General features: G+C 36.4%; 4 protein-coding genes across 5 annotated transcripts in view; all 4 read left to right on the top strand.

Moving 5' to 3' along the window:
- Positions 1–7,832, top strand: part of LOC107582645 (putative serine/threonine-protein kinase F31E3.2) — a 9,224-nt gene extending 1,392 nt beyond the window's left edge. The window contains exons 2-9 of the mRNA XM_016268558.1: positions 1,015–1,242; positions 2,246–2,329; positions 2,434–2,502; positions 2,744–2,862; positions 4,469–4,620; positions 4,792–4,880; positions 5,029–5,139; positions 7,008–7,832. Coding sequence (XP_016124044.1) covers positions 1,015–1,242; positions 2,246–2,329; positions 2,434–2,502; positions 2,744–2,862; positions 4,469–4,620; positions 4,792–4,880; positions 5,029–5,139; positions 7,008–7,325 — 1,170 coding nt within the window. The 3' untranslated portion in view covers positions 7,326–7,832. The remainder of the gene's footprint in view (positions 1–1,014; positions 1,243–2,245; positions 2,330–2,433; positions 2,503–2,743; positions 2,863–4,468; positions 4,621–4,791; positions 4,881–5,028; positions 5,140–7,007) is intronic.
- A 2,064-nt stretch (positions 7,833–9,896) lies between these two features.
- aldoca (aldolase C, fructose-bisphosphate, a) lies at positions 9,897–14,921 on the top strand. The gene is made up of 9 exons (XM_016268502.1): positions 9,897–9,979; positions 11,108–11,238; positions 11,330–11,541; positions 12,084–12,138; positions 13,112–13,272; positions 13,362–13,445; positions 13,719–13,893; positions 13,982–14,181; positions 14,281–14,921. The coding sequence occupies exons 2-9, from the start codon at positions 11,127–11,129 to the stop codon at positions 14,374–14,376; spliced, it is 1,095 nt and encodes a 364-aa protein (XP_016123988.1). The 5' UTR covers positions 9,897–9,979; positions 11,108–11,126; the 3' UTR covers positions 14,377–14,921.
- A 368-nt stretch (positions 14,922–15,289) lies between these two features.
- On the top strand, positions 15,290–19,219 carry LOC107582602 (serine/arginine-rich splicing factor 1A-like). 2 transcript variants are annotated; one of them, XM_016268507.1, is made up of 5 exons: positions 15,290–15,475; positions 15,596–15,818; positions 16,578–16,795; positions 16,866–17,038; positions 17,843–19,219. In XM_016268507.1, the coding sequence occupies exons 2-5, from the start codon at positions 15,625–15,627 to the stop codon at positions 18,035–18,037; spliced, it is 780 nt and encodes a 259-aa protein (XP_016123993.1). In that variant the 5' UTR covers positions 15,290–15,475; positions 15,596–15,624; the 3' UTR covers positions 18,038–19,219. The 2 variants fall into 2 exon arrangements, with proteins under 2 accessions (XP_016123993.1, XP_016123992.1); XM_016268506.1 differs by having other exon boundaries at positions 15,599–15,818.
- A 2,446-nt stretch (positions 19,220–21,665) lies between these two features.
- dynll2a (dynein, light chain, LC8-type 2a) lies at positions 21,666–24,089 on the top strand. The gene is made up of 3 exons (XM_016268508.1): positions 21,666–21,838; positions 23,214–23,350; positions 23,460–24,089. Exons 2-3 carry the CDS (start codon positions 23,219–23,221, stop codon positions 23,595–23,597), a joined length of 270 nt encoding a protein of 89 aa, XP_016123994.1. The 5' UTR covers positions 21,666–21,838; positions 23,214–23,218; the 3' UTR covers positions 23,598–24,089.
- The last annotated feature ends 1,590 nt before the right edge of the window (positions 24,090–25,679 follow it).

Raw genomic sequence — 25,679 nt, forward strand, 5'->3', positions numbered from 1 at the left:
AAAAAAACATTTTTAGTGAATTGTTGGCCTTCTGGAAAGTATGTTCATTTACTGTACATGTGCTCAATACTTGGTTGGGCTTCCTTTTGCTTTAATTACTGCATCAGTGCGGCGTGGCATGGAGACAATCAGCCTGTGGCATTGCTCGGGTGTAATGGAAGCCCAGGTTGCTTTGACAGTGGCCTTCAGCTCATCTGCATTGTTGGGTCTGGTGTCTCTCATCTTCCTCTTGACAATACTCCATAGATTCTCTATGGGGTTCAGGTCTGGTGAGTTTGCTGGCCAGTCAAGCACACCAACACCATGGTCATTTAACCAACTTTTGGTGCTTTTGGCAGTGTGGGCAGGTGCCAAATCCTGCTGGAAAATGAAATCAGCATCTCCATAAAGCTTGTCAGCAGAAGGAAGCATGAAGTGCTCTAAAATTTCTCCCTAACTAACTATTAATAAGCAGCAAAGTAGTAGTTTATTGAGGCAAAAGTCGTAGTTAATGGTTTGTTAATATGAGAATTGGACCTTACAATAAAGTGTGACCATTTTAAATGTAAATTAAAGCGATAATTCGCTCAAAAATGACCATTCTGTCATCATTTACTCACACCCAAGCTGTTCCAAACCTGTATGAGTTTCTTTCTTTTGTTGAACATAAAAGAGGATATTTTGAAGAATGCGTGTAACCAAACAAACAATTGATGGCCCATTGAGTATTATTTTTCCCCCTTACTATGCAAGTCACTGGGGTCCGTCAAATGTTTGGTTACACGCATTCTTCAAAATATCCTCTTTTATGTTCAACAGAAGAAAGAAACTCATACAGGTTTGGAACAGCTTGGGTGTGAGTAAATGATGACAGAATGATTATTTTTAGGTGAACTTTTAGTAGTCTTTTTGGACCATTGCATATTTACATTTGAACGCACACTAGCTAGTGATCGGTTAAGCATTAGCCTATATGTTATCATAAGTGTTTGTGATTTTGTATAGTTTTTATGAATGATGTCGTCTTTGCTGCAGGAATCAGCATCGCTGGTGAAGAGGAGATCCCTGTCTCTCCCGGCTCAGCTTGTTCATCACAGTCTATTTAGACGCAGCGCCCAGCACAGAGAATACCCCGTCTCTGAGCAATCTCGGCCCTCAGACTCAAACCCTGAGGGGCCTCGTGTAGAGTGGACACTGCCGGGCTTTATTTCCATTTTCCTGCCGGAATTTCCTCACAGGTTTACTGGGCATAAGCATTTACAGGTAGTTCATAGCCACAAGTCATAAAATCCTCACATAAATCACCCAAAAATGTAAATTGTCATCATTTACTCTCCCTCAAGTCAAACCTGTATGACTTTCTTTCTTCGGTGGAACACAAAAAGAGACATTTTGAAGAATGTACCTTTAATGTTCCACAAATGAAAGACATACAGGTTTGACAGTTTTCATTTTTGGGTGAAATGTCTGAAATGAAAAAGTAACATCTTATCTATGCACAATCAGCTTGTAACACTCCAAAGAGAAAGGAAAACTTGAAATCGCATCATATGACCCCTTTAAAGAGAGAATTTTTTTTGAGTAATATGCTTTAAAAGGGTGTATTCAATTGTGAACTGGATGTAATGTTAACTGAAATTAAATGAAAATGTACCATAGTTTATATTACATGCTATTAGTTGAACTTAGAAATGCTTTTTTGATGACTAGGACTTAAGCATCTTTATATGTAATTTCATAATTACTTCTGTTGTACTGCTGAATGTATTGATAAGCTTTTATGGTAAACTAAAATATGCTTTATTGTCATTTCTATTGAAACTTATATGTCAGGTATTTAAATACATTTGTAATTACACATTTATAGCAATGAGGTTGTAATTTAGTACATTTAAAAAATATTTACTTTAAATGTTAACAATTTTTTTGATTGTTTCTTTAGTATGTTAGTCAGCACATCAAAATAAATGTATTTCTTTAAAGCATAACAAAAGGTTATTAATATATCATTATTTAAAATGTACTTGAATTTTACATTGCAAAGTGCACTTTTTAAAAGTGTACTTAAGTATGTTAGGAAATAATCATGACAGTGTACTCTTTTTAAGGACACTCCAAAGTGGCATTTTATATATACTTTTTTTTTAATTACTTTTAAGATTTGAAGTACACTACAAGTGCACATTCAATACCATTAATCACACTCCCTTTAAATCCTGTGATTTAAAACTAGTTTGTCTTTTTTAATCAGTGATTCTTTTCTCAGATTCTTGGTTTTGTAGCTAAAGGCTCGTTTGGTCCAATCCTGAAGGTGAAGGACATGTCTAAAGATGAGACTTATGCTATTAAGGTGATTTATTCTGCGTTGTTCTGAATTCCCTGTCATGTTATTGCCTTTTGGAAAATGTGTTTTGTTTGGTACGCTCCAGAATTTCTGCTGTCACTGTTGGTTAGGTTTTACCCAAAGCTGAGGTTTTGAGACATGGAGTCCTCCAGCAGTCCAAAGAGGAGGTGATCATTCAAGTGAGTCACACTGCGCCGCTCTCAGTCTGCGCTCTGTGTCAGCTATAGCTCGTCTGATCTGGCTCTAACCGGGCCAGTGAGACATGGACAACGCTGACTTCCTCTCAGTCAATACCCTATAAGCATGCACACATTTCATGCTTCAATTGTTTTGCTCATGCCATTATGATTTCTTCCCACTTCCTCTCAGCGCCTGCACTCACGTCCATCTCATGTTGTGTTGTCAACTGTTACATTGTAGCGACAAGTCAGACATCCTTTCCTCCTCAGTCTCCGGGACTGTTGGCAGAGCCAGAGCAATCTCTTCATCAGTGAGTCACACCACACACATACCCACTGTCCCACTCCTTATTTTCCTTGGCTTTAAAGCAGGGGGCTTCAAACTGGGGTGTCCAGAGGGCTTTTGAGAGAATGAACATTACAAAAGTTACAAAATGAATTCTGTAAGGTATTTTTACAACGTTAATGTAATATATAAATTAAATGTATTATATTTTTTGTGTGTGTGTGTGTGTGTGTGTGTATATATATACACACACACACACACACAAATATAACACATGTAATTTATAACACACTTACTGAACTTCATTACTTAGTTTTTCTTTCTGCTTTCTAAAGACTGGTCTGAAATCCTGACATTATTTTATTCTACTGACAAAAATATTTTATATATTTAAAAAAAAAAAAAAAATTTTAATATAAAAAGCATTTCAGTATTTTATTTGACTTTAAGAATTTATCCTCAACACAGTCATCTTTAGCTTGCTTACTGAAGGATTTATGGCAATATTGTCTCCAAGAATATGTAAATGTAATATTTTATATAAAATAGCTTTACAAATATACTTTACAAATATATTAATTAACCTAATTACCAACTATATATCAAATATTTTCCAGGTAATATTGTAATGTTATTATATTAATATACTAATTAATTAATTATCATTTGCATGCTGTCTTTATATTATCACATTTTTCTTACACAGTGAAATGGTTTTTAACAATGAAAATAAGTATTAGGTACTACATAAATATTTGACAGATTTTATATATATATATATATATAGTGAATAAAATGACAATACAGTATAATTATGTATTTATTCATTCAGTCATATAATTTATTAATAATATAATTGATTTAACTCTACAAGCAGCATGTCTTTTTAAAATATATCACATTATATATATATATATACATATACATATATTAGCAAGTTTGTCTCTTACACAGGAGTGATTGAAAAGGGGCCTCAGATATGTAGGTTCAGTATTTAAGGGATTGAATAAATCTGACAGCATTATTACCAAAAATATTACATTATATATTGGCATGATCACTTTTAATATACTATTAAACTGTTATAGATGCATTGAAAAAAACTATGGATTTTCAGAAAAGCATGTGTGTGTGTGTGTGTGTGTGTGTACATATATACTCGCAATCAAAATTCAACCCCGTTATATTTTAATAATTCAGAACGATCTGTATTTAAAGATATTTAGTTCCTTTTTAAAATAATCATTAATTCCAAATTTATCCCACAATTTTCTATACAATTTCCTTATTGGAAGACATAATTATACCTATTTTCTCAACCAGAGAAATATCACTGCTGCTATTGTGTGGTCTAGACATTTATTATGCAGTCAGGAATATATATATATATATATATATATATAAAAAATGTGCTTAAATGGGAAATTACAAATTTGTAACAACTTCACATTGTATAATATGAACATATATGCATAGTTCATCCACGTTACTACTATATATATCATAAACAAATTCATATCATATTTTAAAAAAGCAAACATATACACATATTTGCATAAGTTTCACATATACCAAGACAACAACCATATACAGTATATATACATATATACTGTGTATATATATATATATATATCTTTTGTGTCTTTGGATTGTTTTCAAATGTCCATCCCAACTGTGAAGCACTCATTTCGCTTTCAGAAAAGGGAATTGTAGAATAGACACATTAATGCTGTCTCATTTAGGTCACCTATGCTTGACTGATTTCGGGCTGTCTCGCCGTCTTGAGCACGGGGATAGAGCTTTTACTATCTGCGGCACAATACAGTACATGGGTGAGGCTGAAATCTGAACTGCACTCTTTTTAAACGGGAAAGGATTTCCGTAGTAAGACTGTGTTTACCATCAGCTATATCTGACAGTAACTAAAGACACTTATAGCTCTAAGCAAATGAGCTACTTCTGTAAAAATGGATATTTAATTACATGATGTGGTCATTAAACAGCTCCTGAGGTCCTGAGCGGCGGTCCGTACAGCCACGCTGCAGACTGGTGGTCTCTTGGTATTCTTCTCTATGCTCTAGCCACTGGAGGGGTGAGACATATCTAGAGGCTGTACTGCAAGATGAGCATATACGTGATGGATGTGTCCGTCTCAATGTGCAGATCTCAGTGATGTGTAGAAAATGCTACGGGATGCTTATACAGACTGTGAGCCTTTTCTCGATTATTTTGACTTGTAGTTTCCTCTGCCTGCGGAAGCAGATCACTGTGATATGCTGGCCAGTGTCAGTGAGTGTCCATATGACATGCCTGCAAGCCTCAGTCCAGCTCTGGCCTTCCTGCTCATAGAGGTGAGCTGCTATACATAATCTGCATCCATTCATTTAGACTAATTATGATTTATATACTTATACATAATACCATTTTTTTTTTTACATGCATATAGGTTTTGAATATGGTTGATATTCATACACATGCATGACAATACAATAATATAATTGTATTATGTATGTTTAAAATATAAATACACGTAGAAAGCATTTATTAATATATATTTAATGAATTTAATTAATAATCATCTAATGTTGAGCATATACGTGATGGATGTGTCAGTCTCAATGTGCAGATCTCAGTGATGTGTAGAAAATGCTACGGGCTGCTTGTACAGACTGTGAGCCTTTTCTCGATTATTTTGACTTGTAGTTTCCTCTGCCTGCGGAAGCAGATCACTGTGATATGCTGGCCAGTGTCAGTGAGTGTCCATATGACATGCCTGCAAGCCTCAGTCCAGCTCTGGCCTTCCTGCTCATAGAGGTGAGCTGCTATACATAATCTGCATCCATTCATTTAGACTAATTATGATTTATATACTTATACATAATACCATTTTTTTTTACATGCATATAGGTTTTGAATATGGTTGATATTCATACACATGCATTACAATACAATAAAATACAATAATATAATTGTATTATGTATGTTTAAAATATAAATACACGTAGAAAGCATTTATTAATATATATTTCATGAATTTAATTAATAATCATCTAATGTTTATGAGTATTAACAATATATCCATAATAATAATAATCTTATTATACATTCATAAATTATGTATTATAGCATTACATGTTAGTTCTATAATGTATGTTTAAAACATTGATACATTTGTATTTGATGTATTAATGTATTACATAATGTACATAATACATAATGTATTTTATTGATACCCCATATTTTATGTGAAAGATGTAATTTAAGAGTAACTCACACTGAAAATGTATAGTTAAAATATATTTAGATATTTGCGCAAAAGTTTGATTGATATTTGTAAACATACATAATACAATAAAAACCAATCATATGTTTATTTACAGGCTTATAGATTTTCATTATGATTTATATTCCTAGACAGAATATACAATTAAAAAAACAATATTACATATATAAGTGTAATACATATTACAACACATGTATTATGTGAAATATAAATACATGTTAAAAAATAACTGTTTTATTAATATCATCTGATCTTTATGGGTATTAACAATACATCCATAAATATTTTTTATTATTATACATTCATATATATATGGATGCTTATTGTATTAATTAATTCTAATGTTTATTGAAATACCCTATATTTTATGTGTAAGATATCATTTAGAGGTAGTTCATACTAACAATGTTTAATTTAAATAAACATCTCATTTAAATTAATTTCTCAGCATTTTTTTTTACATTTTAATTTCTACCTTCAAATCTGAATGGCGTATAACCCTGTTGTTTATGGAAACTTCCAAAGCAGTCTTCCTCAAACTCTAAAAATCATGTTTGAATACAGCTTCTGTGCAAGATCCCCACACGTCGCTTACACTGCCTGGAGCTCTTTATGGGTATTAACAATACATCCATAAATATTTTTTATTATTATTATTATACATTCATATATATATATATATATATGGATGCTTATTGTATTAATTAATTCTAATGTTTATTGAAATACCCTATATTTTATGTGTAAGATATCATTTAGAGGTAGTTCATACTAACAATGTTTAATTTAAATAAACATCTCATTTAAATTAATTTCTCAGCATTTTTTTTTACATTTTAATTTCTACCTTCAAATCTGAATGGCGTATAACCCTGTTGTTTATGGAAACTTCCAAAGCAGTCTTCCTCAAACTCTAAAAATCATGTTTGAATACAGCTTCTGTGCAAGATCCCCACACGTCGCTTACACTGCCTGGAGCTCTTCCAGAGCCAGAAGTTTTTCCACGGCATGTCTTTTGACTCCCAGCTGCTGCAGAAAAGTCCCATTGAGCCAATCCTCGAGCTGAAGAATCATCCTGACCGACCGGAAAGGTCAATGCGAGGTTTAACATTAGACCTGCTTCAGAATTTTGAGTGTGACCTACTGAACTCTCCATCCACCCCTGCAGATTTGTCTCCTACCTTAATGAAGATTAAGGTAAATGAAGACACAGCAGGGGCTAAAACAAAAGCTATAGGAACCAATTCTCCGTGAAAACAGAAAACCGAAATGAACTCATTTTTTCTCTCTGTAACATTTAGTGTTTTGCCAAAGATGAGATAAAACGGCACAGTATTTTTCTAATAGTTCACCCGCAAATCAGTCTATGTGATCTATGTGATCAGTCTTGTCAATAACAAGTATTACTACAGAGTCTTATTTAATAATCATATTTCTTTTCATCTGAATATACAGAAAGCGTATTAGATTTTTAACAATGTTACCTCTGTTTTGAAAGTTAAGTTTTGCCCTAGTATAAGGCAATATTTGTCTTAATAGTATATGAACTGTTGGGTTTTATTTAGTTCCTGTGTATAAAGGAAAGGAGTATATAATTTCAATTATTATTATTTTTATATCGGTTACAGTGATGCCCAGTTTACTGTGGCACCATAAGGGTGATAATCTGTGACAAATAGATTGTGACCTTTTTAGACACAATATTGCCAGTTACTTTTTTGGAAATAATAGTTCCAAATGAAGCCAAAGCTGAATCAACTTCCCAGGAATAGTATTTTGTTTTTAAAAAATTAATCTGTTTTTGAACAAATTTGTTGAGTGAGTGATTCAATGACTCTCTCAAAAAGACGTGTCACTTTTTTCGCTAATGAATAAATCAGTGGTTTTGAATGAAACATTTGAGTTAATGATTCAATGACTCGCTCATAAAAGATATATCACTTGTTTTCGCTAATGAATGAATCAGTGTTTTTGAATAAAATGGTTGAGTAAATGATTCAATGATTCGCTCAGAGACGAGTCACTTGTTTCGCTCCTAAATGAATCAATGTTTTTTAACAAAAGATTTGAATGAATGATTCAGTTACTTGATAATAAAAATGTACCACTTGTTTCGCTCCTGAATGAATCAATGTTTTTAAACTGAACAGTTGAGTGAATGATTCAATAACTCACTTATAAAGACATGCCACTTGTTTCACTCCTAAATGAATCTGTTTTGAACAAATCATTTGAGACTCACCTGTCACCATCTATTTGTGTATCAGTGTAACCTGCAGAAAGAGTCACTGAAAAATGGTGAAAATTCCATTGTTGGGTACAATATAAAAGGCTAATATGCTACAACTTTACTATTACCAATATATGAAATATGTTGATTAATATATTGATTCACAGATTAAATATACTGTGAAATATACAGTACAGTAGTACAATGGAATGTATAGTGCTATATTTAATAATAATACAATGCAACACAATACAGTTGAGGTTATATTAAGTAGTATGCCGTTATTATGGTAATAAGTATCTGAATATTTATGCCATTATTTGATTATCTGTCATTCTTTCATCAGTTTTCAGCAGTACAGTAAAGATCATTCTCAACATATGTCCCCAAAATAGAACTTCATGTCATTACAATTCAGAAGATAGAATGGTAAAATATATATCTGTGAATGATACCTGGAGACATTTCTCCAACTTTGAGACTTTGGTGTGACCTATTTGTGAGAGCAATGACAAACCCAAATGGGAGCAGCCTTAATAGGGCTGAAAATTGAACACCAGATAAAGCATCATTATTAATGTTTTTAATTAGGTATCAGGAAAAAAAAAATCACAGCCCCAGTAGAGGTGGCTTAAAATATCCATAAATTAACAGTTCTCCTGAGAGTCTACTTCCAATGGGTTCAGTCCTTTATGTATAATGAAACATTGGGTATCCCTCTAAACCTGCCATTTTTATCTACAGTACCTTATTGGTTTCATATTAAGAATTGAACAACAGGCTCCTAAATAAGTCTGGCTATTTCTATATTACATGTGATATGAATAAATTACACTTAAAGCCACTTTTAGGGCATTGCTCACATAATTTCATAACAGATAGATGCTTTAGTAAACTGAACCTCCAAACTTTGACTCTTTTTTGTCCTTGAAAACTAGATCATAAAGTCATCTAAAAATTCTACTCACCTGTATAGAACTAGAAATTATGCCATGACCCCACCTAATTTTTTACCACACATATACTTGAATCTCAGCCGCTCTGTGACTGCCAACATTCCGAAGGGTATGATGGGAGTCTCAGCTGACTAGAGATTTGAGGATTCGCCTGAGGCGTGTATGATCTAATTATATTGTTGACGGGAATACAGCGGATGTGGCCTGAAAGACCCAACAGGTTACAAAGTTGATCCTTCAAATAATGTGGCTTTTAGGCCACCAGGCAGATAATAAAACGGCAAAAAATCCCATTGATTTACACTGAATAGGGGATTCAAGCCATATCTGGGCTATTTTGAGTACATAACTATCCTAACAACCACCCAGAACAGCTGTATAGTAAAAACCTGGCAACCACCCACGCTACCCCACCAAGTTTTGCAGTATAGAAAATGTAAAAAAATCTCATTCGGTTGCATTGCATTGTGAAAAATAATGAGAATCCATGCTGCTAGAGAAATGGGATCAGGTGGGCAACCCTTGGTGGCCTTTAACACCTCCTCCAATAACTTAATGAGGGCATGACGTTAAGCTCCGCCCTTACACAAGTGTCAGCATCCCCTGGGATTTCACCTTCATAAAGAACTGGGACACTGGCACTGTTAAAGAATCAGTCACGTCTCATCTCGTCTGCAGGAAAAAGCCCCTTCAGTCTGAGTCAGTCAGTCCGCTCTGACCTGGTGAGTAATCCCATCTGTTGAATTATCTGCCATCACCATTTTGAGTTACAATTGTTTTGTGAAATACGCAGTGGAGAAACAACTTTGTAAGGTTTTTATTACTAAAAAGTACCATTTAGAAAATCATTTTTAAGTCATATATGCACGATCAGTTTTCTGGATAGCTGTGTTTAAATGCTGCTAAAGGTTCAAAAGGTTTTCAAGAAGTTGAGAATAACATATTTTGCAGTACTTTTGCGATTTAGTTATTCATAAAGAGAGTCATTTATATATGCATAAGGCTTGTAAACTGTGTCTATGTGCTTCAGTTGTGGCTGTGGATAACAAAGTTGCCAGAGTTGCAGAAATCTTTGTTAAGCTTTTGTGAAAGTGAATGCTTGGCATTTCTGAACTGAACAACATTTAGCAGAAGAGCTGCTGCGCCTTTAAGTGAATTAATTGTGTTGGATTGATCTGTTTAACTTTTTTTGTTTTTGATGGCTATTTCATTTCAAAAGAACATTTCACAGATAATTACAAAGAAACAACAAGCAACACTGAATTAAACATGACATTTTAGTAGGAAGACTGAAATTGTATTTTCTTGTCAAATAAACTTCAATATATATATATGAATAATTCAATACATCTAATTAATGTTTATGTTTACTAGATGAGGATTGAACTCGCATACTAGATGTGAGATTAAACTCACAGAAACCAATTTCTAACCAAATAAAGGTTCTATAGTTGTGCATATAGAATAGACTTTTTAAAAATGTCATCAATTTCCATAAATTTTCCAGGCCTGGAAATCACAATTTTAAAATTCTACAACGTACTGTTAATATTAAGGAATTTTCCATATTGATCTTTACCCGCATTTCAAGTTACACACTGTTATGTTTTAGGAAATGTTTGCAAACTTAAAAAAAAAAGGTTACTGGTAATTTTCCTTTAGATTTTAAATTTCAACGTTCTACTTTTTTTTTCTTACATTGTATGTGAACCATACAGACCCTGTTATAAGCATAAACGACTTCAGCACAAAGGCATTAGGCAATATATGGCGATGTCTTTGATATCCCATCTTGATTATGTAATGTACTCGTGTTTATGATTATGTCATTACAATGTTCATATCCTCAGGTTGTGCTGGAAATTTAGGATGACCCATCAGTTTCCGCCCCTCACCACTGAGCAAAAGAAGGAGCTACACGAGATAGCTCTGCGCATAGTGTCAACAGGGAAAGGCATCCTAGCTGCAGACGAGTCCATAGGTTAGTGTGGCTTCCTCCAGTTATTCGTCATAAATTGCAGTGTGAAAGAAATCCGCAAGAACTCACTTTGATCCTGTGGATGTTCTAACAGGCAGCCTGGGGAAGCGTTTGAACCAGATAGGGGTAGAGAACAACGAGGAGAACCGCCGCCTCTACCGCCAGGTGCTCTTCACCGCTGATGACCGCATTGATAACTGCATCGGTGGAGTGATCTTCTTCCACGAAACACTCTACCAATACTCTGATGATGGTGTCCTGTTCGTCAAGATGATAAAGGACAAGGGCATCACTATCGGAATCAAGGTATGAATGTAGGAGTGTTTGTTTTGACATGTTGAACTTTGGTGCTCATGCAGGTGCTGTGAGTTTGAACCTGGCTTGCAGCATTTCTCAATCCCATTTAATCCATAACTTCCTTTCATGTCTGATTAGAAAAAGCATTTCAAGTGCAGTTCAATCAGTGGGATACTTTTGGGACAAATCTATCTGTTTGTCCAAATAATCGCAGATATGGGGAGTGTTCACAAAACCTGCTTTTGGGAAACACGTATTTGAATTTTGTATTTAATTGCACAAAAATTATACCTTTAGGGGTACAACAGCTTGTCACTAGGGCAGTACCCTTAAAGAGGCAACTTAGTTTACTCTCTATTTACTCTAAACTCTATTTACCCCTAAAAAGTTGAAAACTTCAGGGTACACATTACTACTCTAAGATACTAATATGCACCTACTGTACTGATAAAGGTACAATTTTTGCACCTTTTTTCTGACAGGGTGTTTAAGTCAATGAGCTGAATTAAAATTATATTTCATTTCTAAAACATTTTGCCCTTTCTTCACAGGTTGACAAAGGTGTAGTCCCCTTGCCAGGGACTAATGGAGAAACCACTACACAAGGTATTTTAAAGATGTCTGTTCTCTGGATCTGAATATTTGATGAATCAATTTTTAATTTTTATCAGTTCATGCATGTGAATTTAGCTGGAGAACGAACAAATGATTTTGCCGTTGTTAACAATATGTTGTTTGATATATATATATATATATATATATATATATATATACAGTTCATGCATGTGAATTTAGCTGGAGAACGAACAAATGATTTTGCCGTTGTTAACAATATGTTGTTTGATATATATATATATATATATATATATATATATATATATGTATATATATATATATATATATATATATATATATATATGTATATGTGTGACCCTGGAGCACAAAACCAGTCTTCAGTCGCTGGGGTATATTTGTAGCAATAGCCAAAAATACATTGTATGGGTCAAAATTATAGATTTTTCTTTTATGCCAAAAATCATCAGGACATTAAGTAAAGATCATGTTCCATGGAGATATTTTGTAAATTTCCTACTGTAAATATATCAAAACTTAATTTATGATTAGTAATATGCATTGCTAAGAACTTAATTTGGACAACTTTAAAGGCGATTTTCTCAATATTTAGATTTTTTTGCACCCTCAGATTCCAGATTTTCAAATAGTTGTACCTCCACCAAATATTGTCCTATCCTAACATACCATACATCAATGGAAAGCTTATTTATTCAGCTTTGATGATGTATAAATCTCAATTTTGAAAAATTGACACTTAAGACTGGTTTTGTGGTCCAGGGTCACATATAGGTCACATAATATATATTACAGTTTTAAAAAAATAATACAGTTTTAAATATATATTCTTATGTTTACTTTTTCGTAATGTTTGAGAAGTGTTCATGTTAAAGGTTATTTTCCATACTGTGATTTTTTGTGTGAATTGTCTTGAATCCAGTTAGGGTCAGTTTAGGACCCAGAACATAATGATCGTCACAATTGAACAGCTCTACCGTCTCAACAGGTCTGGATGGGCTCTCAGAACGCTGCGCTCAATATAAAAAGGATGGAGCTGACTTTGCAAAGTGGCGTTGTGTGATGAAAATCAGTGATACCACCCCATCAAACCTGTGCATTAAAGAAAATGCTAAAGTCCTTGCTCGCTATGCTAGTATTTGTCAGCAGGTAAAATGTTCATTCGGCTAAATTCATTTATAAGAGATGCAAATGGAGATTTGTTAAAGCTCAAGTTCTTGTCCCAACTGTACTTGCAGCATGGGATTGTACCCATAGTGGAACCTGAGATCCTACCTGATGGAGACCACAATTTGAAGCGTTGCCAGTTCGTTACAGAGAGGGTTGGTTATACTCTACTTCTTAAAGAGATATTACATCCAAAAATGAAAATCTCATCATTATTTATTCACCCTCGTGTCATTCCAAATGTTTTGTTCATACAATGAAAGTTAATGGGGTCCAAAACAACATATGAACATAGAAAAATAAATAAAAGTTAATATAGATGAATAAATCAAGTTACACAGTTTTGGAACACCGTGAGAGCAAGACAAAAAAGTATTTTCAGTTTCTGAGTGAACTTATGCTTTACACGTTCACTGTCATTTATTCAGGTGCTTGCAGAAGTCTACAAAGCCATGTTTGATCATCATGTGTATCTGGAAGGCACACTACTCAAGCCCAACATGGTGACCCCTGGACACGGCTGCCCAACTAAATACAGTGCAGAGGAGGTTGCCATGGCAACAGTCACTGCTCTGCGGCGTACTGTCCCGCCCGCAGTGACAGGTGAGGATACATTACAAACTCTAAACCTGATTTCAGATTCAGTGACAAGTCTGGACACTGCGTGATTACAGACTTCCTGCACTTTCAGGGGTGACCTTTCTCTCAGGAGGTCAAAGTGAGGAGGAGGCCTCCATTAACCTAAATGCCATCAATAACTGTTCACTCGTGAAACCCTGGGCTCTCACCTTCTCATTCGGCCGAGCTCTGCAGGCTTCAGCTCTGAAAACCTGGCGTGGACAGAGAGAGAATGAAGCCGCCGCAACCGAGGAATTCATCAAACGAGCAGAGGCATGCCAACCAAATCTATACATAAACAAACAGACAGACAGATAGATAAAGATAAATAGATCTTCTTTCTAATTGCTTCTCTACTTCTTTTCTCCTCAGATCAACAGTCTGGCCTCTCAAGGGAAGTACACGGTCTGTGGTGACAGCAGCGGAGCCACCGGTCTTTCTCATTACCTTTCCAGCTACGCATATTGAAATGCCACTGATTCCCGTAATCCAGCATTAGCTGAAAGCTAGCAGATTTCACTGCCACCTCCATATAAAACACTCAAACATAAGTAGATTATTTACTCCTAAATGTGATGTTGATATACAGTAAAACCACACATGAAAGTGATTGCTCAGTAAGTTTCTGAGGATGTGAAATTTTGTGGTGTCCTCTGCTTGTCTTAAAAACATTGTAAAATGATAGCTTTTGTTGCCAGGATAATTCTTTAGGAAAGTAATGGAGTATTAATAAAGTTACAGTTGACTGTTATGTTGATCCTTATCACTTACTGTCGACATTTAAGAGTTTCTCTGGATAGATAAGGATATACATGCTTCTGTAATTACCCTTTTGTCATCTAAAGCTTTAATAAAGCCTTTGTTCTGATGAATAATAACTGCATGGATTACAAGTTTATGAGTATCTGATGATTCTGAATGTCTGGCTTGATGTATTATTGACAAAACAAAAGTGAAATTAAATTATTGACAACCTGAATACAAACTGAAAACGCTGCAATAAAATTGTGAAGATAGAAAATGTGTCTCTGGACTCTAATCTTTCGAAACACACTAGTAGGCTACATATGCTCGTTATTAGAGTATTAGGCTATACTATATAGGCTATTGCTACTATTATATATATGAATAAAGAGATAAATTCACATGCCTTAAATCGCAAGGTATACGGATAATTGTAAATGGTTTATTCTATTTTAAACTTTGTCTCCATGTAAGTCAATCGGTAATCTACAGTTTACCTCAGCAGCGGCCAGCAGGTGCAAACAATAATAAGTAGACTATTGACTTCACCCGAGGACCAAACAAGTCAGTGCAAAGGTATATAATAAAAGCTTGACATACCCTTTCGCCCCTTATCCATACTAATTACCCACCTATATAAAATATTTGTATTGTTTTAGACGTCACTATCCGAACTATTTCGCGTCGCGGATGTAGCTACTCCATTACCCGCCCTTTCAGCCTGTTTCCCCCAGATTCATCCGCGGTGGGTAAAGCGCGCTTGAAGAGGAAGCGAACCGCGCTTCTCCAGAGGAAACACGCTCTCGTCGTGCTTCAAACAATAGTAAGTCTCTTTGTTTTGTATGTGACTGGTGTTGCGGTTTGTTTAACGTGTTTCGCAAGTTAAACAAACAGCTGCTATATATCAGACTCAAAAAGTGTCTGCATTTATTTGTCTGCCCAGCAGGAAGGCGAAGGTATAGCGGTGCAGAGATGTCTGGTGGTGGTGTGATCCGCGGCCCTGCTGGAAACAACGACTGCCGCATCTATGTGGGCAATCTGCCCCCTGATATCCGCACTAAGGATGTCGAAGATGTGTTTTATAAGTACGGAGCCATTCGAGACATAGATCTGAAAAACCGACGAGGCGGACCTCCATTCGCCTTTGTCGAGTTTGAAGACCCAAGGTGGGTACAACTGAACCTTGAGCCTTTAGCTTAAAGGCTAGTCTGTTGGTTTCCACGTTGCCGGTTTCACTTCTGAAATTATACAAATAAAAAAAACTGTTCTCTGAAAACTGTGTTTTTGCAATCTATATATAAGCAAGTGTGTAATTTTGTAAATGAGCGTGTTGCTTTTGCTTTCTGTGCTAACATGCTAATTAGCTTAGCCGTGCTCACCATGTTTCTAGAGCTTCGTTTATATTAACTTTTTTTTTTTTTAGTCAATGAGTGCAGGCTTTGCAACTTAGTTGTTTATTTTGACCTAACATGTTTGTTTAATGTGTAAACTTAAGTTTCATTTAGGCTTTAAAGCCTGCCTTAGGCTTGGATATGGAAATTAGCTTTGTAACTAGACAAATGAATTGCGCTTGACTTAAAATTATAGTAGTCAACATTTGAAGTGGATCAAAACCTTTCAAAGTTGTCCTAAAACCAAAATGCGTTCTTGTCTTAGGACAACTGTAACTTTATTTGTTCTATATATATATAGAACAAATAAAGTTACAGTTGTCCTAAGACAAGTTTTTGCTACAAATGACTTTTTGGCACTGACCTCTTCTGTATTTTGAGGCAATTTTGCATTACTTTTAAGTGTTGAGTCACTTAACTAGCTGGTTATATTAGTTGCTATTTGTAGTTTAACTCAGTGCGACCTCTAGCCTCACTGACTGGTTTTTCATGCCAGATTGGTATTTACATGCTTTCCTGCTCTGTTTCCTTTAGAGATGCAGAGGATGCTGTTTATGCCCGTGATGGGTATGACTATGATGGCTATCGTCTTCGAGTGGAGTTTCCCAGGAGTGGGAGAGGAGGTTTTGGCGGCGGTGGCGGCGGTGGTGGTGGTGGAGGAGGAGGAGGAGGTGGAGGCGGTGGTGGTGGGGCTCCTAGGGGTAGATATGGACCCCCCTCCAGACGTTCAGAGAATAGAGTAATCGTATCAGGTACGTTAGCATCACAGATTTAGCTAATTGAAGAATCTTTGTTGTATTGATTTGTTGGATTTGATTCCAGGGCTTCCACCGAGCGGGAGCTGGCAGGATCTGAAGGATCACATGCGTGAAGCAGGTGATGTATGTTACGCTGATACTTTCCGAGATGGAACTGGTGTGGTGGAGTTTGTTCGCAAAGAAGACATGACCTACGCCGTTCGCAAACTGGATAACACAAAATTCCGGTCTCACGAGGTAGGTTTGAGATTTTAATCTGGATTTTTGGATATGCTTAGCATTGGAATATTCCTAAGGTAAGCAAATCCTAATGTTGTGCTAAGAGGTTCTATGTTTTAAGTGAATTTGTTTTAGTGAAACTATTTTGACGTAGCAATTTAGCCAATTAATTGGCATCAATAGCTGCATCTTGGAACTATGAATTACTGTGAGAAATCAGTTTCTCTGCTGTCATATGTTAAGTAGGTATTGTTAATGTATTTCTTTTTAATATTAACCTTGTTATTGTGGAAATGCTGCCCAGATTTTTAACTTGTCTAATCGCCTGCTTTGTAAGAAAGCGGTAGCTGTATACATGCATGCATGTTATACAAACTTTTTCTTTGTGCTAAAGAAAACATTTTAGTGCAAAAAGGTAAGAATAAAGTAAAAAAATAGTATATTCATATTGTACATGGCAGCTTAAAGGAAAAATAAATCTCTCTCCCTTTCTTGTACTTTATTTCATGACAAAATTTAAATTGTATTTTTATAATTACTGAACATTAGCCACTTAATTTTGTAACAGTTCAGCATTTTTTTTTTACCAGTTACCGGCTAATTAATTATATTGTCAAAATCCAGTATTGGCTGACCCTTCCTTGTGAATACCAAAGCTAAACCTTGTCAAACTGGAAGTCTTGTGTAGTCAGGTTGAATAATAGAAAATACTGGTTGAATACTAGTGTACAACCAAAGAGCAATGTTTCATTGCAGGAAGTCTGGTAAGTATAGTGACAATATTAACTACACTTGCTCAATGGAAAGTTCTGTCTCTGCCAGGGCGAAACCGCGTACATCCGTGTGAGGGTGGACGGTCCCCGCAGTCCGAGCTATGGAAGATCAAGATCAAGGAGCCGCAGTCGCAGCAGGAGTCGCAGCCGCAGCAACAACCGTAGCCGAAGCTACTCCCCTCGCCGTAGCCGAGGATCCCCGCAGTACTCCCCGCGCCATAGCCGTTCCCGCTCTCGCTCCTAAACATGCCCTCGGAGCCCTTGAACCATTTGTTTTTACAGTCTTTACACAAACCCCATGTTTTAATTCCACCTTTCTTGTTTCATGAGACAATGATCATCTTATGAATGTCTTTCTGTTCTTTTTTTTAATTTTTTTCTCTCTCCCTGCATTAGTTTTTAAACATGCTTTTTTTTTTTTACCAACTTCTTTGATTTCTTTTCCCCATAAATTTTTTTTTTTTAAATACAAAGTCTTTTTCATAGACCAAACAAAGGGTTATGTTATGGCTCCCAATATTTTTGTAAATGCCATGTATGAAAGTTATTCATGGGATAGTGGGTTTCTCAATTGTTTTATGCTGTCTTCCTCTATAAGTGTCACAGAACTGATGCTTTGTAATAAAGGATTGCTAAATCTGATGTTGCGTAAAAGGGGTGAATTTGAACTCTAGAACAAACCTCTATTGCATCAAAAAAGAGACTTGTTGGCCCTTAGGGAATGATTTGAGTAACTGAACCACTTTTAGATCACTTTCAAATGAGGTGGTATCTTTAGTTGCATTGTAAAGATGTACTGGTCAAACGTCTAGTTGGGTTTTTGTGTCCAAAGACAGATTGCAGCTTTCATGTTTGATTCAGTCTTAGTGTTAGGTTATTAGTTTTGATAGTCTGTCTTGGCCTTAATGCTGTATGCATGCATCAAAGAAGGCAGGTTTGAGTGGATTTGATTCTAACTCTTTGCCTCCTTTGTTTTGATTTTGCTGGTATCTTAAGGTTTGGATTGGAGGAGAGGCTCAGTGGATGCCGGATCACTGGGATCAGTACATAATGAAGATAGGATAGGGAATGCTGGATACATGGAACAGGATCAATTGCTCCCAGGATCATAGGATTTTTAAGGCCGCAATTCAAAAGTACTTCCCTACCCCCTTTATTTTCTCTATACCTCAGTGGAAAATGTAGACATTTTGGCCCTTCTCTTTTTTTAACACATTGGCGGAGCAGATGCTGGAGCAGTCTTTGGGGATGGAATCGACAGGAACAGTATGGTAAACAAAGTGCATTTGGGATGGGGAGGGGTTTACTCAGGCATTTTTAGCTTTACACTGTCCCAATGTGGACGGTAGATGCTTTGACATTGCTAGCATTTTTCTTTTTAGTGAACCGTTTTTGCCTAAATAAAGGTTTCATTGGTACAAAAGAAGTGTTCCTTTGCTTTTTTTTTTTTAATGCTTTTGAATTGTTGAATATTGTGAAATTATGACTCTTATAGGGTACAGTTCTGCAATTTAAAATTACTTACTTGGTCATAGCGTGTCAAGCTTGTTTGACTTTGGAACAAAATATGTTGAATGTTTCAACGGGTTTTGTCCATACAATGTTGCACAAATGTGCACATTTTTCAAAATCTCAAAATGTGTGTTCTACAGAAGAAAGTAAGTTGTGCAGTTTTGGAAAGATGTGAAGGTTGAGTAAATGATGACAGCTATTTGTGTTTATTAATTTATATTGTACATAAGGTACACATTTTATTAGTTGATACATCATCTGGTAATCGAACACATTGCTTTATTAACACCATGCTCAGTTATGAGAGCTACAGGACTACTGCTATTATAAAAAAAGTTAGCTGTCCCTTTAATTTTGGATTCCGCCCAAAAGTTGAATTCTATATTAATGCGCTTAGTAGTGTTGGTTAGTAACTGAAAACCGTCTACTGTTAGGATAATTATATTACGAAGAATTGGTTAGGGAAAATACGTTTATTGCAGTAGATAAGTCGGTTCTTTATAGTAAATGGAAAAAAATACAACGCTACAAATCAGTGTATTCCCGACTCTCAGAAGAATGACTCGTTTGAACCGGTTCTTTTTGAGAATGAATCTGAATCATTTACTTAACTACAATGAACGGTGCGTTCCAAACGGGATATATCGCCCTACGAAGGGCACTTCGGAGTGAAAACAATCATGGGCGCCATATTGAAGGGTCGTTCCAAACCAAAGTGCTCAAACTGGCCACTTTAAGGGCCCTTCCGAATGAAGGATTTCTTGCATGATCATTTGATTGTGATGACGACGCAGAAGGGCACTTCAAGAAACAGTTTAGTTTGGAAGCTCTCACTCCGGAGGGTAAACCCTTTGAAGGGATTAGGGCATAGGGAACACAGGGACAGTATTTAGCCAAGTCCATTGAAATCAACTAAAACTTATGTTGTGAGAAATAGACTGGTTGTCACGATAACTTGTAAAGATACACATTTCTGAGTTTCATAGTAATGAGTGGTAATTTATAAACGACAGCAATTTGAGTATTATTAATTTTTGGATAGCATTTATGCCGCCTTTAAAATGATGTAAACGCACCTTTTGCTAGGGCTGGGAATCGATTCCGAGGCGTTGGGAATCAAGGGGAATCGACTCCTCATTCAGGGCATTTTTCAGTTCAACAAAGCTTATCTATAGGTGCCTCTCAAACGGAAGGCTGCACACATTTAATTTCACGAAAATAAACTGAAAGCAAACGAGTCCGTACTGATCATCTGAATTTTATGCAGCCTTCCGTTTGAGAAGCACCGTTCGCCTCCCTCATGCTCGCTAAAAGCGAGTAGAATTCGGATTAGTTTCCTGAATCGGATAGATAGCTTTAATGAACCAGTTCAAAAAAACGATTCAGAGGTTATTTTTCGGTGGAACTTGCTTGTCCACAATTTAGAGCGCTGCATGACACAACAGATCATGCCGTGATCGAGGGTCTGGATCTATTCCATCTAAAATACTATTTTTTTTTTTTTACATTTCTATCAGCCAATGATACTTATAAAAGAAAACGTCCCGAGCATAGATCAGTGGCCGCGAGCGCACCTGATTGACAGATAAACCACGAGCTCTCTCAGTTATTGTTAATGTTCTGGTTATTTTGTTTCAGTGTACACAGTTTGTTCATTTTGTGCAAAGCATAGGCCTACAGTCAAAGTACACTTCATCATTCAGCTGAACTGTGCACATTTATTTGAGACACTTTTCATGTCTTGTTCAATTAATGCGACAAACGCATGTCCTGCTGAGCTGCGGGCTATGACTAATGTCACGGGCAAAGCAGACAACATTTATCTATCGTCATTTTTTACAAATAAAGCTTCATATTATGAGAAGGAAACTTTCTACGACCTTTATCCTGCAGTCATGGTGAGATTATAGGTTCCTTCAATCGAAAAAAAACAAGAATCGAAACCAACAGTGAGGAATCGGACATTGTTGTGTTAAATAATATATGCCTGCATTCTAATTCTGCTGAAACCTGAAATAATCTCATAATTTGATAGCAGACAGTTAAGTCGAATTAATTGCATTTGTCCATATATTTCTATACAATTCTAAGAAACTCGTTGATGAACCGGAATTGTAGCCAGAATCATTACATTTCTAGTCGCATTACACTGCGTGGGACCGAGCATGAGAGGAACAACAGATTAATACCTCTAACCTTGCAATAAGTGAAGTGTTTTCATTGCGAAGGTCCACCGAGTCTAATTTAAGCTATGTTCTGGCCCACACAGTCCTGATGCTTAGAACCAAACAAGCACATTTCCCTCCGGTCTCCGGATAAAGATGCATTGTGGGATGAAATAAGATGCTGGCAGAGGGGCGCAGGGAGCGGCTGGTCTGCAGCCAATGGCGAGCGCTGTGTAGGACGGCATTGTGGAGAGCCAGGGATTTTAGCGCGGGCACCAGTCGGCGTTTGACTTGATCCGTATGGTCCTCTCATAGCGTCGAAGGGGTATCCGAAACGACTGTTGTCACTTGCCAAATATTGCTGACAGGTGAGTTGAATAGTTTGCCATTTCGGGTGATCTACAAGAATGATTTTGCATGCATTTCGAGCCTGATGCTTTCGTTTTAGATATATAAATGGCGATTTTTGTTTATTTCTATCGCTTCAGTAAAGCAAAGCGTGTATTTGACTTTGAAATTCGGACGCTACAGTGAGAACGCCGCGTGCACCTGAGTGTCGTTGAGTTGCACGCTGTGAATGGAGGAGGTGTGGCGTAGCATTCCTCCATCCTGACCTGGCGATGACTTGCTCGATGAATCCAGACCTGAAGCAGCGAATCCGTTGACTGCCACCATATAATTGAGTTCACCTGCTAAATCAATGTGGTGTGAAGTGCTGATATCCGCTGTGTATGATCTATTAGTTAGTAGTTTTCTATACTAGTTTGCCTTGTGCATTTGGACCATATGAATCCCAAATATTAATATTGCTGGTTGACTAGTTGAAAGTACTGGATTTTACATGTCATTTTAGCCCAATTTGCCTTGGTTTTCTTGTCAGGAATAATATAATGCAAATATGAACTAACTTAGCTGAACTGAAGTACATTTATACTGGATTTAATGGCAAAAAATGATATTTTGGCTTGATTTTATGGGCCTAGCTTTAGTAGTATGCGTATATGGCCTTTATCGAGTACCTGTATATGGCAGTGCTGTCAGTGTTTGCATTTGTGCAGCAAACACATTTACGTTGTGCAATCTCCATGGACCGTGTTGCTAGTTAACTTGTTTGAAGTACTTTTAGTTTAGATTTTTTACTTTATAAAAATAAAAATTGTAATTTGACACTTGGTTTTATGGGCTCAGCATTAACAGTATGCAAACATGATCTGTTGACTAGCTGCAAATGATAGTGCTGTCTATGTATGCATTTGGACCATCTGTATCCCAGTATTGGGTTTGCTAGTTAACAAAAGTACTTCTATACTGGATTTAACCACTATTTGATTAGGTTCTCTGAGCCTATATGCAGTTATGGCCTTTTGATTAGTTGCAAATGTGCTTTCTGTGCATTTGGACTATATCTATCCCAGAATTTGGTTTTGCTAGTTAAAGAAGTACTTTTATACCAAAACGTGTCATTTGAGAACCGTTTGAGTTGGTTTTCTGGGTCCAGCATTAATGGTATGCAAATATGGCCTTTATTGACTAGCTTCAAATGCTAGTGCTGAACTGAAAGACCTGCTTAGTTCTCATGAAAGTATCTAGTATCATTTGAATTGTCTTAACAAATCAGATCCTCTCAGTTGGTGGCATTCTGTCAGGAGTTTGCCTGGCATTGTCAGGGAAGAAGCACCCATGAATGGCCCCACTGTTTGACTCTTAGTGGAGACTGATCTTTGTTCGTTTCTACGTTTTCAGGCACCATGACCGACAGGAAGGCTGTGATCAAGAACGCTGACATGTCTGAAGACATGCAGCAGGATGCAGTGGACTGTGCCACACAGGCCATGGAGAAATACAACATAGAGAAGGACATTGCCGCATACATCAAAAAGGTGAGTCGTGCCGAGATTTGAGCCGTACTGTTATTTTAGACTCCTAACTTGTATTTTTGTTGTGCTTGCATTTTCTCCCGTGCTTAAACCACATTGTCTCGTGTTACAGGAGTTCGATAAGAAATACAATCCTACGTGGCATTGCATTGTGGGAAGGAACTTCGGCAGCTACGTGACCCATGAGACGAAACACTTCATCTACTTCTACTTGGGCCAGGTGGCCATTCTCCTCTTCAAGTCTGGCTGAGTCCAGGCCAAACCAGACCGTAGAATGTATCTCCAATGAAGACTGTGATGCACTGGTCGCTGATGTCATCTACGAATATTAAACGAGACCATACCATGACTATGCTGGCTGTGCACAACTGCATGGATCGTGTCCCATACTACTTGTGTACATGTTGCAGTTAAATTGCTTTTCATTAGAGGTCCACGTTTTTGTTAATGGTCCTTGCAGGTTTTTCCTAGCACGTATGTTGTAAAAATAAAAAAAACGGAACGAAGCAAATGTAATATAAAGAAAGTCGGAAAATGTGAAGCATTGACCAGCACATGTGTCTGCTATAAATGGATATATTTTTGGTGACTTAGTGCTGTAATACATTGAATGCCATGCACTGTATGTCATTTTTTGGGGTATTTGGGTAATGATAGAAGTGCATTTGGTTGTATGGTTTGATTTAAAGCATTCTGTTGTTATAGAAAGAATGTTTGTGTCTAAATACCTCTGCATTAAATGTGTATTTTCTTTTCATTTGATGCTTGAGAGGTATTGCATTCGAGAGAACCCATATTGACTATTTCAACTGTCTGTCTGAATATACAGTGGACTAGATGTAATTGAAGTGCACATATAATAAAGTTTAAAAGCAAAAACACATCATATGTAACACGTATTACAACATACTAACTCCGTCAAGCTCGTCTTCTAGTGTAATCTTCTGCGGAACAGGTTTCTGAATGCAAGTAGTTAAGGTTTGATCGCACAGCAAATGTCTTTGCCGTCATCCTGTCTGCGGTTCCAGATGAGTAGAATTAATTTGCATGTGTCTGTTTTTGCCTTTTTACAGTTCTGCTCTGTGCACAATCATGACTGTATAGTTTGCACATAGCGTTTGCCATATGCCCACTCAGGTACCGCCCATGACAAAAGCGGCCTGTCAGATTCATTAAAATGTGTGACCGAAAGATTTTGTGTTTGTTCATTCGGCATATTTCTCATGTGGGCCTGGGTTGTTCTTGGCAGGGCCTGCAGCAGCCATTAACAGCGTGTTGTCTGCTACTTCAGCGCCTAAACATTAGAGGGCTCCCTCTCATCGCGAAACGCCTCGGTGCGGCCTACAGTCTCTGGAGTGGAAACCTTGGTTTACAGTGGTGAGCGACGGAGCGTCGATATTTTAACACACCTGCTGTTGTATAAAAACTTGTGAGGGAGTTTAACGTTTAAGAACCTGCTAATCAAGTCTTAAACACATGTATGGCTCTGACGATTTCACATTTGGTTTCATAAAATAAATTTTGTGAAGACCATGTTAAACTTTGGAAAGATTGCCAAACTCTAAACGCTGTATGGATGACCAAACCTTGTTTAAAATGGTAAAAGCTTGTAAGATAGATAGCATCTTAAAGCTGGTTAAACGGTATGTTGTATTTAACTGTATCCCAGCACGTTCTGGCAATGTTCATTTCTTGGGTAACACTTTACAATAAGGTTCATTAGTTAACTACTTTAGTTAACATGAACTATACTTCTACAGCATTTATTAATCTTACTCAATGTTTATATATATATATATATATATATATATATATATATATATATATATATATATATATATATATATATATATATATATATATATATATATGGCACATATAATTTAACAGACATACTGTAATATGATGATGGACGTGGTTTTATCCTATATGGATTTTTCCCACTGAAGGGGTGAAAGTTCTGAGAGCTGAGTTCTGAGTTCGGAAAAGTCCCATTTTCTGATATCCAATATTGCAAACCACAAAAGAAGTGAAGGGGTTGGAAGATGTCTCTTTTAATAAAACTCCCCATGGTCCTTATCAAGATCACATAGTTTTCATGGTGATGTCAAGAAGGACCTGTGTTATTTGTAGGCTGGAAAGGATAAGACAGACAGGATTTCCCCAGGAAAGTTAATGATTTCCTCACTTCTTTTATTAAAAGGGGCTAATTATGCTGTTTGAGGCAGAAGAGAAAGTGAATAAGATCATCATACAGACAGTCAGAATTATTATCACATAGTTTGTATTTATTTATTTTTAAATGTTTTATTTGATCAGAGATTCAATTAAG

Source organism: Sinocyclocheilus grahami, unplaced genomic scaffold (assembly GCF_001515645.1).
Source record: "Sinocyclocheilus grahami isolate Dianchi unplaced genomic scaffold, SAMN03320097.WGS_v1.1 scaffold46.1, whole genome shotgun sequence".
Classification (NCBI taxonomy): Eukaryota; Metazoa; Chordata; class Actinopteri; order Cypriniformes; family Cyprinidae; genus Sinocyclocheilus; species Sinocyclocheilus grahami.